This window comes from Ambystoma mexicanum, chromosome 1p (genome assembly GCF_040938575.1).
Source record: "Ambystoma mexicanum isolate Mex_15411 chromosome 1p, UKY_AmexF1_1, whole genome shotgun sequence".
In the NCBI taxonomy this organism is placed as follows: Eukaryota; Metazoa; Chordata; class Amphibia; order Caudata; family Ambystomatidae; genus Ambystoma; species Ambystoma mexicanum.
In genome coordinates, this window is record NC_090921.1 from 578,528,678 (window position 1) to 578,543,580 (window position 14,903).

General features: G+C 45.3%; 2 protein-coding genes across 2 annotated transcripts in view; one reads left to right on the forward strand and one right to left on the reverse strand.

The window, feature by feature from the left end:
* Positions 1-1,193: 1,193 nt before the first annotated feature.
* On the reverse strand, positions 1,194-4,848 carry LOC138575922 (serine/threonine-protein kinase 31-like). Its single transcript, XM_069649518.1, has one exon. The coding sequence runs from the start codon at positions 4,645-4,647 to the stop codon at positions 1,726-1,728; it is 2,922 nt and encodes a 973-aa protein (XP_069505619.1). The 5' UTR covers positions 4,648-4,848; the 3' UTR covers positions 1,194-1,725.
* Positions 4,849-5,416: 568 nt separating this feature from the next.
* SF3A2 (splicing factor 3a subunit 2) overlaps positions 5,417-14,903 on the forward strand; it is a 432,784-nt gene continuing 423,297 nt past the window's right edge. Inside the window, exon 1 of the mRNA XM_069649520.1 lies at positions 5,417-5,483. The gene's annotated coding sequence lies outside the window, so the exon portion shown is untranslated. The remainder of the gene's footprint in view (positions 5,484-14,903) is intronic.

A 14,903-nucleotide genomic window follows, 5' to 3' on the forward strand; every position in this document is an offset into this window, starting at 1 on the left:
GTTGGAAACTGAGCCAGAGTTTGTCATCCTGCCTACAAGGATCACCTTACCCTGTGAGGCAGAGAGCTAATTCAGCCACGTTATCATTTGAAAACATTCTTCCTTTTGCATACATGTCTGCTTTTTACACTTTTGTACAAGAGATAGGGCAGGCATTAGGTTCTGTTAGCATAGCCCATTTTGTTTATCGTTTGATGGTCCAGACTACTCCCATCTTAGTTATAGGGCAAAATAGGAGTTTCTCCAACCCTCACCATTTCAATAAAGATTTTACAAATTGTATCCATTGTGTCAGTGTCAATACTTGTGATACCATGCCTTCCCTACACTGCCATGCTACTTTAAGGATAAAGTTAGGCAGGAATTTACAGTAGGGATGCTCAAAATATTCAGAAATTATGGTGGTCAAAGAGAACTTTGGAAATTCTGTGAGGTTGGAAATGGAGAGGTTAGGAACAAAGAAAGGGTGGCCAAAGTTCTGTGCAGGAGAAGCCTGCGATAAGGTGCAAAAAGGCGACAACGGTCAGCATGTTAAGTAAAGGAGAGTGGTGATGTTACATTTTTTAACATGCTGGTAAGTTGTGAAGTAGGAATACATGTATAAAAGGAAGGAGATGTGTTACATCCAAATCAATTTAAATAGGGATTTGATTATAGTAGACCCATGAACTAATTAATGTAAATAATAGGTTGAAATAGTATGTACAAATGAAAGATATAAATATGTTAAAATGATGCAAATGTCTCAAGCAAACAATGCAGACAGTTGCTGAGAGCTAACACTGAAAGAATACATGAGGATTGTAGAATGTGGGAATAGAATGTGAAGGGTGGAGAGTGAAAGAAAAAGCTGGGACGGGGGAACTGTTGATCTGGGGCTGCTGTTAAGAAGAAAATGTAATAAATAGAAGATATTTTATTGTGGGTTGTGTTGGATTTATAGTACTATAGATATGCTTTTTTTTACATCTCAAACTCGTATCCGCAAGTGGAGTTATGTCTTCATTTTGCCTTGCACTACCTCTGGGCGAGCCAATGGTACTTTTGGTCCATGCATTTGCAGTTAGGGGGCGATTGTGGAAGATCTTCTAGAACACATTAACCATTATAACTTGATCTTCACAAAGACACCTGTACACAGCTGAATTGTTCGTTTCAAAAAGGTCCTGCAACAGGTATTAGGGGAGACAAAATTGTACTTTGCAGGCTTTATTTCTAATCCGCTTTTAAACTCACGATTCCAAATATCTATAGGTGCAAGTTACAAAATAGAAAATCTATAAATAGTCTCAATGTTCACAAAGAACAGTGGAAATGAATGTTGATGTCAGCTTCACACTCATGAAGCACCTCCACTGAAAACTATGTTAAGGGCAGCTTTAAAAAAATTGAAGAACAAAAAAAACTTTTGTGGCATGAAACAAAACCCTAAAACCTAAGCGTCCACTTGTGATTATGGCAGTTGGGGTTTTTGACACTTTGGCTTTTTAACTTATACCATGCCCTTTACCAGTAGTAATCATCAATACTCCATTGCATAAACTCCTTTTGCCATACATTTTGTCAGTAGGTTAACAGTTTCTGAAACACATGACCCATTAACAAATGAAATTTTAAATATAAAAAAACAAAAACTTGGAACTATATATTTCGTTTCATTAGCTTTCTTCTTCAGAGTCATGGACTTGTTAACAGGCTTTAACTTCAATAAACTATTTCAGAAACTCAGATCAAGTCACCAGCTTCCCTATTGGCGTTTTCTCCATCCATTCCGTTGCTGGCAACAATAGCTTTGCGAGCTGCATGTATCTGAAAATAATCATCTTCAATAACCTGTGTGGCAGTTATGCGGTCAGTACAGGTGACAAGCTTTGAAAGCAGAGATTTGAGATTGGAAGCAATGCCAACCTTATCAATATCAGGGGTTCCATCAGACTTCAATTTACAATAGTCCCCATGACACGTCCACAACAGAAGGCAGCCATATGAATACATATCTGATGATGTGGAAATGAACTGCCCGGTTCTCACTTCGGGGGCAGTTAGGTTTAGATAGCTAACCGAGTTTATCAGATTTCGATGATAGTCTGTTTTGGTGAAGTCAAAGTCTGCTAGTATTCCTTTCATGCGATTTACTGCAAAAACATTGTTCTGGTGTACTGATCCATGCACAATGTTGGCTTTGTGTAGTGTCTCCAAGCCACGAGCAACCCCCTTCATCACTTTTGCAACTTCCTCTGTGGTTAAAGGTTTATTTGTTTGAACCTCTTCCAAACTTTCCCCAGGATGAAATGGGACAATCAAATAGACCAAAGGATCCGACTTACAAAAGAAAAGAAACAACAGTGGCAACAAACCAGATTCCTCCTTCAGCACAGACCATGCTATGTGATATTTGGCTGCTCTCTCAATCACTTTTGTTTCTGTATCAACACCTACAGAATAGCCCTTCAGCAGAACCTTCTGACCTTGGACATCAGCACGAACCACAGGCCTCTTGCTGCTAAGTTCCTTCAAGGGTTCTGCATCGAAAAGCTCTCGTTCAAGAGTACCTGAAAGAAGCCCACCAGATTCCATGTACATTGAAATTCCCGCCTCTGGATGAAGAAGTGGCAACTCGGGGAACCATTTTTGTGCCAAACTGCTAAGTTTCTCATATTCTCTCTGTTCCCGATATACTTCTTCGAATATTTTGCTTCTTAGTATAGCAATATTTTCTTTTATTTTCATGACATCGGTTGCAGTAAATTCATCAGACTCTTCCAAACTTCTTAGCTCAATTGATTTCCACCGTAGCTGGGTTTTTAGTCCTTTTAGAGTTTTCTTAATTATCAATAGATCATCAATATTGGGACTTTTATGGTGCCATTCAGACATCTGCGTTTCAAAGTCAATACTCTTGGCATGTTTGGACATCACCACTTTGATAAGTTCCTGTTCCTGTTTAATCTTCTCAATAACTTTGTTATAAGCACCAATGATGATTTTGTTGTCACTTTCGTTTCGTTCAACTACAGATATGTCCAGCTCCTTGTCAATATCCAATTCAACTTTCTTAAGGATCTCATCAATGTTACCCACAACTTGGTCAGAAGTTAGAGATATGGAAGATGTAAGGTCAAAAAACTCTCCAAGGTCATTAAACCAAATGAACAGGACTTGCAGAGACTCATCTGTATCATGTCGGACCCTGGTGAACTCCTCAATTTTAGTTTGTTTCCATTCATAGAAGTCATGGAATGCTCTATCTGAACAGTACGCGCCTGTCACTTGTCCATATACAGCTTCTAAGGAAAGAGATATTTGCTGTAAAGATGTTGTGCGACCAGTAAGGGGTAGTTTATCTACCTCCAGAATAAATTCTTGTACTACCACAAAAAGGCCTTGTTGTATACAGTTGCGCTGTGCAATCAAGGCATTTACTTCATCCACATGTTTACACAAATTAATCATTTGTTGTGCAAGATCGTACTGTTTCCAAATTTCGTCCAGCTTTTCCAAGGAGGATGGTGCAGTAATACACTCATCAGAAACAAGTCTTATCGCCTCAGAGAGATCAGCACCAAAACGAATATTTATATTTTCACGTCTAGCAGCTTTAAGGAACTCTATCTTTGCAGATAAACTCCTCAGTGTGTCTCCCACAGCTGTCTGAAAACTTCTTTCTAGATCACGATATGTTTCATCTACAATTAATTTTTCTTTCTGTGCCTCAACATGAAGAAGTTGTATTTCAGATTCAAGAGACTGGCATTTCCTAAGAATGAGATCCAACTCACATTTTAGTCTTTTATTCTCTTCAATTAACATCAGCTCACTGTCCTTTAAGACAGCAGAATCGGGACTAACTGCTGGAGACAAATGTGTCACTGGCCTATCATTTCCTGAAACGTTTTCATTCTTGCTCAGGGAAGGAGTATGGATATTAAAATGTCCTAGTAACCTATCTGGTGGACTCTTCTGGTCACCTGCAGGGGCACTAACAACCGGTCTGCTCCTTAAATTTGATGGCACATGTGGCTTTACACCAGGGCACATTAGGTCCATTATGTTCCCTTTGTTGTTGTTAAAACTGGGAACAGTTTTGCACTTCAAAGCAAAACCCTTCTTTGAAACTTCTTCACCGATATCAAGATCGCAATACTCTGCTTGTACAACAATAGTATTATCTTTGTACGTCACTTTATGTCGAACAGTTATTTGCTTTTCATTTATCATATTGATTAAAAATGTTGTACCTTGTTGTGACACAGTTGTATCTGGATTAGAAAGTTGCAACCCCCAGAGTCTATATTTTTGGGCTATGCTTGGAAACTGCAACTCCTCTGGAAGTTCTACAATGCGTGACGTGTTGAGCACTTCGGAGTTTCCATAGTCAACATAGGTCACCTGGTACTTTTCATCATTAATTACGCATTGAACTCTGCATCTGTACCAACAGTTATCTTCAGAAAATAAAGCACCGTAGATCTTTCCCAAATCAGGATCCCCAAAGAGAGCATCCATTGTCGGGCAAATCCTTGCTAGGTCGTCTGATACCTTTGTCAGCTCGTGTCCTCTGTCCAAACACTGTGCCCAAAAGGTTACGGCATCGTCCACGTGACTGACGAATACCTGCTCGGATCGGAGGTTCGGGAATTCCTCCATTCCTCTACCCAAACCACCAGACACAGGTCGAGGAATCCGGCAGCCAACAACAGTTATTCTCCACAGCACACGTGCACAAGATAACGATGCGAGTTCCGGGCACGCACAGATAAACAAGGCAGGTGATTGGTACAAATCTGCACGTGCACTCCCTGGCCTCTGGCGTCTAAGAGATGTGTCACTTGCGTCCGGCGTTTACGACGTGCTTCCATCCAAACACGTACTTACTAGTCCGCCGTAAATTTTGGACTACCCTCCGCCTAGTTCCGGTTTAAGAGGTCCGTAAGGCAATACAGAGGTACTCAGTATCAGAGGAAAGCACAGAGGGCAGAAATACTCAAAACACGTTGGTTTGCACATCCTTTATAGGTTGGCAAGAATCGCCGATTTCTTTATTATGTGTTTGCTTTTTCCGTAAGGACGTGGTATAATGAACTTTGTATGCAGTTCGCATAGTTTTGATAAAGATCTATGATTTACTGTAGTATTTCTGTTTTGTGACGAGTAGTACACTTACCAGGCATTAGCTTAATATTTTTTATTTAAAACACTTTTATTGAACACTAAAATGTAAGACATATTTACATACTGCTGTGGTAAAATGTTATTTTAGTCTTCTGTACCTTTTCCGAGTTTGACGTTAATTTGTTCAACAGCTTTACCCATGAACAGGCACTTTGTTCATGCCTCTACATTGTTGAATAAAGCTGTTATTGATTCTGTGCCGGGTGAAGCATGCGCAGTGCGCACGAGAGGTCAGGAGAGTTAGTAGCAGGCAAGCATTATTGGGGAAGCTCTTGTGTCGGCCTAAGAAGAGGCAGGTTTCTCGAGGAGCGGTGAGTTAAGTCTTCGGATGTGAGCAGCTGAGGCGGGGCAGTCTTTGACCGTGTCTGGCTGGGTAATGGAGAGGAGGTGGGGGACGTGCGACTGCAATTGGAAAGTGGAAAAATTGTGTTTTCTCTAAAAAGATGAGCCCCGATTCCATGGAGTCCGCGGCGGACAGCATGACCAGCCTAATAGTTGGCTGCCCTCCGCCCCAAAAATATTGAAGAAGCCCCGGAGAAAGACATCATTGGGGGGGTGCTGATTCGGATCTTGAGACTTCTACTGTGTAACTTTGAAGAGCAAGGTGTCTGGCAGCAATGTGTTTTCCACATGGGTGTTACCGATTGAGATGTGTGGGGAGACTACATGAATCAGTGGAAGGTGAGATGGGTCAGGTTCGAGCATTGAAGTACAATTATAGGATATTTACCGGCAATCTTCATTACTTAGTCCTACCCTTCCTCGTCCCAGTACTTACCACTGAGCGCGTCCTGCCCTCCCTAGGAACTATTTCCAAAGCTTTCTTATCCTCTGGCTTCGGTCCTGCCAGTCACAGGAGATACATCCTCCCACTTAGCCACGACTCTGCAGTAGGTCCTAAAACACAGACGTGGGCACAATCACCCCCCCCCCCCCCGGCAGGAGAGGCGGGTTGTCCGTCGTGGAACTAGGCGTAATTCTCCACCAACCTAGCACCCAGTTTATTGTGCAACATCAGTAAAGAGTCAGAACAGAGGAAGGAGCCCCGCCCCCAATTCAGTGAAATACTTCACCAAGAACCCCAACAACAAAGGAAGTTGAGTAGGGGCCATCAACGTTGAGGTGGTCGTGCCTAATAAAGGGGTTGGGTGTAGCGGTGGCAGCCCAGCAGATGTCTAGCAGAGGGACCCCTTGATCTTTAGCCACAGAGGCGGCCATCGCTCTCGTGGACTGACCCTGGATCTGGCGTTTAGGACAGGTCAGAGGGCTTATATGCCTGCAGAAACAGGGACTTGATCCACCGGCTTATAGGGGGAGTCGAAGCCACCTGTTAGGACTGTCCCCCAGTGAGACTCCAGGTCCAGGGCATCTCAGACATCAAGGTTTTACAAACATGGAACTGTAAGTGAATACTTGTGGTTAACACTGAGAAGTGCGAACACCACGATCAACTCACCGTCTGAGCAACAGACCCAACTCCTGGCCCAATGCTTTAGACCCTTTCAATTCGCTGCTGCTGTGCAAGCCCATGTTCATGCCTTCACAACAGTGAGTATTACTGACAGCAGGTGAATTGGGTCTCGGAGAGTTCCCTTTCCTTTAGGTTTATGTTAGTTTGTTGGTATTTATGCATCCTAATTACCCTTTCCTATTACATTGTGGCATTCAAACCCAAAGAAATCCTGCCATCACCCTAAAAGGCCTTGTAAATTCTTAAAAATCCCACTAGATTTGCAGGGCAAGTTCCTTAGTTTAGATACTCGACCTAAGAGAAATGCACTTGCCCCAAGGTTACTGTTGACAAAATATTTACCAGTGCTTTTTGTAAAATGGTGAATGTCACTATATGCACACTTCATATTTGGTGCACTTCTGTCAAGCATGCACAGTGAAACTTATATTTGCCATTTACTGCAAACAGTGTGTTTACAGTAAATGAAAAATGTTTTTCCGGTGTGTTTACTGACTTGCTTGACTCGTGCTGAGTCTTTTTACTGTGGCACCTGGAGGAGGAGGTATGCTCCCATTGAAAACCCAGCCCTTCTGCGGAGCGCAGCAGTGTGTTTGGTGTTCGTTTCGGGCTGAGGGTGAGGACGGATAGAGTCCTTGCTGGTAAGAGCTACGTTTCAATTCAAGAAAAAGTTTGATGTTATTACCGCCTGCAGGATAACTCTTGCAATATACGGTGTGAGCCAATTTACCGCGCAAAGTATCGCATAGGTCCTTCGCTGAGGACCAAGATACTGTGTCCTGCCGGTGCTGCAAAGCTGAATTTGCTCGCCCACGTCTGTCACTCTGAGAGTATACTAAGAGCCATTGTGGAGGGCTCTGATTATTTCTTCTTTTGGGCACCTGTGAGATTTATGCCCTGCACGCTGGGGTTGATACTTTCAGAATTGTGTACTGAATATGCGCACACTAATTGCATACTGTTTTTGAGCCCATATGGTGATTCCAGACCCCCATTGGTGATGGCTGATCCTTGTATCTTGGAGCCAGCTGGGCATTGCCCAGTCCATTGTAACCCCTCTGTGCGTACCCCTGTTCAGTGACTGCGGATTACATCTTTTTTTTTTTTAAACATGTGTTTATTGGTTTTACATAACAAAGATAACTTCAACACAATAATCAACCCCCCCCCACCACCCGGGGCATTTATGACCAGTTTTCCGGGGACTTATTCAAGCATTGAAGATGTCCGATACTTTAATGATATGGGGGCGCCACTGTTCCATAAAACCCGACTGTAGGTATTCCAGAACCCCTTCCCATTCCATTGCAAACTTGTCCGTCGTGCCTTGAAGTGTGTGGGTGATCTTTTCCACAGTTATTTGGGCCCACACTTTTTGTAGCCATGTGTGAAGTATCGGGGTATCTTTGTTTTTCCAATTCTGAGCGATGGTTGACCATGCTGCTATGAGAAGCCCCATGAATCCTCTCCACTGTGTCTTTTTGATTTTTCCTGCTGTTTGGTCTCTCAATCCGCACAGCCAAACTCCTTCTCCCAACAACCTCACTTCTGGAAACATTTTTCCCATCTCTCCCTTAATTTCTTCCCAGAATGGTTTTATCCCTTTACACTCCCACCATATATGCCTCCATGTACCTACTTCTTCACAGCCTCTCCAGCATTTATTTGATGTTTTGCGAAACATGCTATGGAGTCTTTCTGGAGTATAGTGCCATTGGGTCACTATTTTGGTCCACATTTCTCTGGTCTGTGCGGAGCGTGTCATTTTGGGGATTAATTTCCATAGGTCTTCCCATTGGGCTTTCGTTGGTTCTTCCCCCAATGTTTTGCCCCACCTGATCATGTAAGACCATTTTATTTTCTCGTCTTGTGTGTTTATGAATGAGTACAGCGTCGACACCCATTTTTTTTTGCCCCCGAGTTGGAGATGACATAGCTTTCAAATGGGGTAAGGCTCCTTGTTGCCGCTCTAGTAATGTCCGGTGTTTTCAGCCAGTGTTTAAGTTGCTCATATTTGTATTTATCTTGTCTGGAATGTGAAGCTGATGGGAGGCATGAGTCAAGTGACCTAATTTGATGGTCTATAAACATCTCCCCAACTTTCGTTATTCCCGCCTCTTCCCAATTTTCATATGCCCCTTGTTCCATCCCTGGTGGGAATTGGGGATTTCGGCAGATGGGTGTGAAGGGGCCAAGTGCCGTGGTCATTATGCCTTTCCGTATTTGGGAGTCCCATGCTTCCAATGTGGTTTTCATAATTTCGCTTATCCCCAAATTAGGGTGTCTATGTTGTTTCTGCTTCCAAAGTAATTCCACCAGAGGTGTCCTTGCCACTGCCCTGTCTTGTTTTGCCCATATCGGTTGAGGGTTTTCCCCCATCCATTCCCTCAGGACCTTTTAATTGCGCAGCTTGGTAATACTTCTTAAAGTGGGGGAGCGCCATCCCCCCTTCCCCGATTGGTGCTGTGAGTGTCTACTTCCTCCTCCCTGATTGGATTCACTAGGGCTTGTCTATCCTCTTCTGAGATTCGTGGGATGGGGAGGGCTTTCAGATATGTGTCCTGTGCCTCTGGGAAATCTGAGGAGTATAGTTTTTGATAGTATTCTCTAAATGCCTCTCCTATATCCTGCGTTCTAGTCTGTCATTCTCCTTTGGAGTTTCGTATGGCCTTAATCGTTATTTCTTTCTGCCTTGTGAGAAGTTGTCTCGGAAGGAGTCTGTCTGCTTTATTAGCTTTTATATAATATCTCTGTCTCAAGTAAATTAGGTTCCTTTCTGCTCCTTTTGAGCGCAGTTGCTCCAATTGGCCCTGTATGTGTTTCAGTGCTTTCTTGTTGGCCCTAGTGGGGTGGGTCAGGATTTCCTCATGATGCTCCGGTATGGCCTTTTCCAGCTCCTTTTCCCACATATATCTTTGTTTTTCCTTCGTAATTTTCAGGGCTATGGTCTTCCCTCTCAGTACAGCTTTACAACGCATCCCAGGTTGTGTCCATGGAGACCTTCCCAGTGTCGTTGCAAAGTACTCTACAATAATTTCCTTTATGGCTTCCCCTGTTATCGGATCTTGGATAATGTCCAGGGGTAATGTCCACCTCCACAGGCCATTCGATTTCCCCGGTAAGTTTAAGTCAAGCCACAGCAGAGCATGGTCCGAGAGTGCTATCGCTCCCAGTTCCATCTCTTGTATCTTACCCAATAGGCCCACGAAGCCCAGAAATAGTCGATCCTAGACATGGAATTGTGAACATGCGAGAAGTATGTGTACCCCTTTCGTTCCCCCTTCAGTTCCCTCCACACATCGTTTAGGGCCATGTGGTCCATCTGTTGTTTGAGGCGTTGTGATGGTGCTCCCTGACCCTGGGCGGTGCCTGCGCTCCTGTCTAATGATGGGTTCCATGCCATGTTGAGGTTGCCTCCCATGATTACCTCCCCCCTCGCAAAGCTTTCTAGTTTCCCCAGTACATCTCTAAGGAAGCCATCTTGCCCCTGATTTGGAGCATAAATCAATGGTAGGGTAATGCGAAAACCATTTATGTCTACATTATTAGCCAGTACAAATCTCCCTTCTTTATCTGCAAGAGTATACACCAGATCGGCCTCTCTCCCCTCCCTTATCGCTATTAGCACCCCCAGATTTTATACCCCCTAATGCGACTTTTCTGCTTATCCCTCGTCCTGATATGGGTTTCTTGGAGCAGTAAAATGTCTGCCTTCTCCCTCTTAAGCTGCTTCACCCTTTTCGTTGGATGGTTTATGCCCCTCACATTATAGCTTAGAATACGTATCTTCCCCATTTTCTACGTGTTAATGCGAGTTTTTCGAGTCCCCATGTTTGCCCTGTGTAGATTATTCAAGCCCCCTTCCCCCCCTCCCCCCAACAACAAAAAACATTAAACCGAACATTTTGCCCCCGAGTTGGGCGAGGGTTCCTAATGATACTAGGGCGTTGCACCCATCGCTCCCTGCCCATCTTACCCTCGGGGGTCAAGTTTGTAGGGAATTCTAAACCCCACATTTCCGTCCTCTCCTGTCCGATTCCAGCCCGTGGGTCCTTCCCGGACCGCCATCCCTTGACAATAAGTGGCTGTTCTCATCTCCCCTCTCACCCTCTTTGTGAGCCAAGAGTTAGTATTTCCCCTTGTGCTAGGTATCAGTGGTCATTTTCAACTCATTTCCGTCCATTATTTCCTGCGATTCTCTCTTCCTGGGTTTGTTCTTCTCTGTTTGACCGTTTCCCAGCCTCTCGGCTTTCTCGATGTTTCTCCCCTAGATTTGGCTTCCTCCAAATCCGCCTCCTCTTCCTGCAGACCCATCATGTTAAGGCCTTCTTCCCATGTGGTAGCTCTTCTTTGCTTCCCTTCCCAGGTGAATACCAGCCCAAAAGGAAAGGTCCACTTGTAACAGATTTGTTTTGCTACCAGCGCCTTGACTAGGGGGGCCATAGCTCTCCTTTTTTGTAGTGTCACCAAGGCGAGGTCCTGAGACAGTTGTATATCTTGCCCATTCATTCTGATGTGCTCCATTTCTCTTGCCCTCCTCAATCTGTTCTTTCTGTGGGTATGACGACAGTGCCGGCAGGACGTCCCTTGGTCTTTCTCCCAGTGCTCCTGACCTTTTCGGCCCTACCCTGTGGACTCTATTCCAATTTCCTCTGTCTCCTAAGCACCCAGGACATCCCTGAAGACCTCCATCACTGCGCGCTTCAGGTCTTTATCTACGACGGTCTCCGCCATATTTTTGATGCGAATGTTGGACCGTCTACAACGATTCTCTAGATCCTTGCATTGGATTTCCAGGTTGTGGGTAAGTCTTACTAGGTGATCCTGAGTTTCACTGAGTTGTGTCGCTTCTTCCTCAACCTGTTGGATTGATCTCTCCATTATGTCCGTTCTCTCCTCTAATTTGGCCATGTCTATTTTCATGTCCTGAACCGCTTGCTTCATGCTGTCCTTCATCGTGCTGAAGTGTTCCTGCACCGTGGACATGAATTTTTCTTGCAGGTTCTGGAACCACGTCTGCATGTCTTCTCTCGTGGGTGGCTGTTGGTGGTGGGCAGGCGGGTCCCCCACCCTTTTGAGAGTCCTCATGTGATTGATTTCTGTTTTGTGTCATCCCTTCAGTCGACCGCATTTGTAAAATGTTTGCGTCTTGTTTAGAAGGTTGTGGCGTTTGTTGCGTGGTGTTGCCTTTCCCCTTGGCTCTTGACATATTATAATGCTTTTCTGGGGCGGTCCTGGGTTTATCGGTTCCTCCCTCGTTCCTGGGGTTTGGCCTTGTTTTGCTCCTTCTGGGCTGTGTTCTCTTTCCCATCCCCAAATGAGTCGGGGATAGTAGTGTATGATCTTGTGGGAGCCGCCTTGTCTCACCGTGCGCTTTGCGCCTATGGTGCTTGGGGTGCTCCTGGTCGTTTCTTTCAGTGGGATGTGTTAGCATTGTCTGGGGGGGTGGGGGAGGGAGCCCCCTCTCTGTCTCCTTCACTCGTGTATCCAATTCACCGCTCTCCCAGTGGTGGATCTGCCTCCCTTGATGGGCTTTATGCTGGTATCTGGCCTGCTTTGGTGAGTGTTGTATTATTTCTTTGGGTTCAACCCACTTGCAGTGTTTATATTCTATATTTGGAAGTCCTTATATGGGTCTCCCCCCCCCCCCCCCCGAGGTGTCCCTGTGACTTTAGGGTGTGCTGGGTCTCGCCTGGGGGTTTGCTTCATCCCCCTCCGCTCTCCTTCCTCCTCCTTCTCTAGTGCGAGACCGGCACAGAGTCCCTCCCGTCCGGACTTGCCTCTTTTATGTAGGGCCTGCGGAGCCGTGGAAGTTGCAGGGCGGCCCCCGTTCAGGGATCCGAACGATCCGCCCGCGTACCGAGAGTCTCTCGCCGGTGCCCGCAGCCTTCCTCCTGTGGGGGCCCTCGGATGTCGCCATCAACTTCTCTTACGATCCCGCGCTCCCCGTCCGCCAGCGCCGTTCACCAGCAGCAGGAGAGAGGATGGGGGCGTGTTCCTACTCCGGTCCCCTCGCTGCCACTGGCTTTGGAGGGCTCCGGTCCTTCGTGGCGGGGGGGGTCCCCAGGTCTTTCCACTCTGTCTGGGTTCCTCCTCGGCCTCTCTACTCCTCCAGCGCCCGCCTCTGAGTACCGCTGTGGGGGAGGGGGAGGTCGCGATGTCTCTCCCGCTCCCGATTAGGAGAAGACCGTCGAACACCGAAGCCACCCGAGGGCGGGGGTCTCCGTTGCTGCGTGGGTGACCCCCACTTCAGGCCACTTATGCTGCGAATCCGTGCTGATTTGTGTGGCGGTCCGGGCGGAGCGCAGCTCAGATGCGACTCCTCACCACGGCGGCCATCTTGGAATCCCTGCGTATTACATCTTTGAGCCTCCAGGGTGCATTACAGTAAGGGGAACCCTAAATTATAATCTATAATTGGGCATTGAATCACGTACAATGAAACTTCGAAGTAAACTTAAGGGAAACAAAAAGAATGGAATTGGCAAGGGTGATGTTGCCACTGAAGCAATAGGCACCCAGGCTAATCCGGTTAAGGATAAAAAGATTACAGCCTTTTGGTCGGGAACAACAAGCAGTGGCCGAAATCCATGCAGAGCCGCTGGATCTTGCAGTGCCTTTTGGTGATGTCGCCTATACCTCAGTTGAGTTTGATAATAACTCTCTCTTGAATCTGTGCTACAGTCTGGAAGGTAACATTTCTGATTTGGAGCGTTTTAAGATCTACTGTGGCACCACCTAATAATACAACTGCGTCTGTTGTTCAGTCATGTGTTCCTACTGATCTTCAAATGGAAATGTGCCTGCTGTGGACAGACTCTCATGTTTACCCCGTTTGACAGGGCTAGCTGATGGATCTGTGGGAAATGGTGCCGAAAGGCAAGATCTCCCAAGTAATAACCATGACTGCTAATTGCAGTATTAGCAATAGATTTAAGGAACTTGATGAACATAACACGGCAAACGGCTTTGCATTGGAAATTATGCTGAAACTGTGTCATCATATTGTCTGTCTAGTCGAAAAGATAGCAGAAATGTTGAATTGCATGGTGAAAGTGAACATAGGGGTTGGATCTGTGGTTCCGGTAGAATCTAATACTGCTATGTTACCAAAAACGAACTTTTCAGCCCCTGTCCCTATTAACCTTGAATCTACATTGGTTGAGATTCAGGCAGGGAGTGATTTTGAGAGCGTGGAGGGTGGCATATGTCAAAAAGGGAGAGACGAAGGAAACTCAAACTAGCTGTTGAATCTAAGGCAAATAAACCATCGGAGGAGGCGGCTGGGGGGGGACAAATGATCTACCAAATAAGCAATCTCTCTCAAAACGAGGTAGAAAGGGGGCCGCTAGAAGAGCCAAATGGATGGCCCTAAAACCGGTCAACCTTACAACTTGGCTGATTGGGTCTTTTACGAATAAACAAAAGAATATGGTAAAACTTATTCAGCTGGCCTCTGAATATACTGAGGATGAATCTAGCTCTGGCCCATCTGACCAAATCGACACCACTCTTGACAGCAGTATAGTGTCTATTGAAACCCCTGTTCATAAAGGCAAAGATTACGCTTGGGAGCCGCCATTGGCTATAACAAACAAGCCAAAGATGAGTAACCAGGGAGCTAACAAAAAGGTAAATCTCCCTAAAACAGTTTATCTCTGATCTTTCTAATAAAAGAAAAAAAACATCAATAGAGGTAGGCTTTTGGAGATCCTCAACTCACAATTGTCATTGAGGATCATCAAGAGTGGGGAATTTAAGTTTGTGGAATAGTGCCTGGGCCTAATTACTAAAGTCCACTGTTTCTCTGAAGCAGTGGTTTCTCTTATACGCAATCATACTGAAGAGCTGAGAAGGAGTGGCAATGTGCTTGACAGTGGTTGTGAAATGAGAGGATGTGAAACCGAGAGGAATGAAACTACTTGACAGAGTAGGACAACAAGAGGCCTCGAAGACCCCTGCCACCAACGAGGCCTCTGTGTGGCTCTGTTCTTTTTTTCTTTTCTTTTTTTTTTTTTTTATACCCCCTAATTGTGAATGCTAAATGAGCCCCCTCAACCATAATATCTTGGAATAGATGTGGGCATTGCCATCTTTTTGGGCCTATGGCCTCCTGTAGCCTCTTTGATGGGGCGGCAATAACATTTTTACAGGAGACATGGCTCCTCCAAGTTGTTGGTTTTGATGGTTAAACTGCCTACTATAACTATGCTAAAAAAAAAAAAAGGGGAGAAAAGGGCAGACCATATGGAAGATTAGC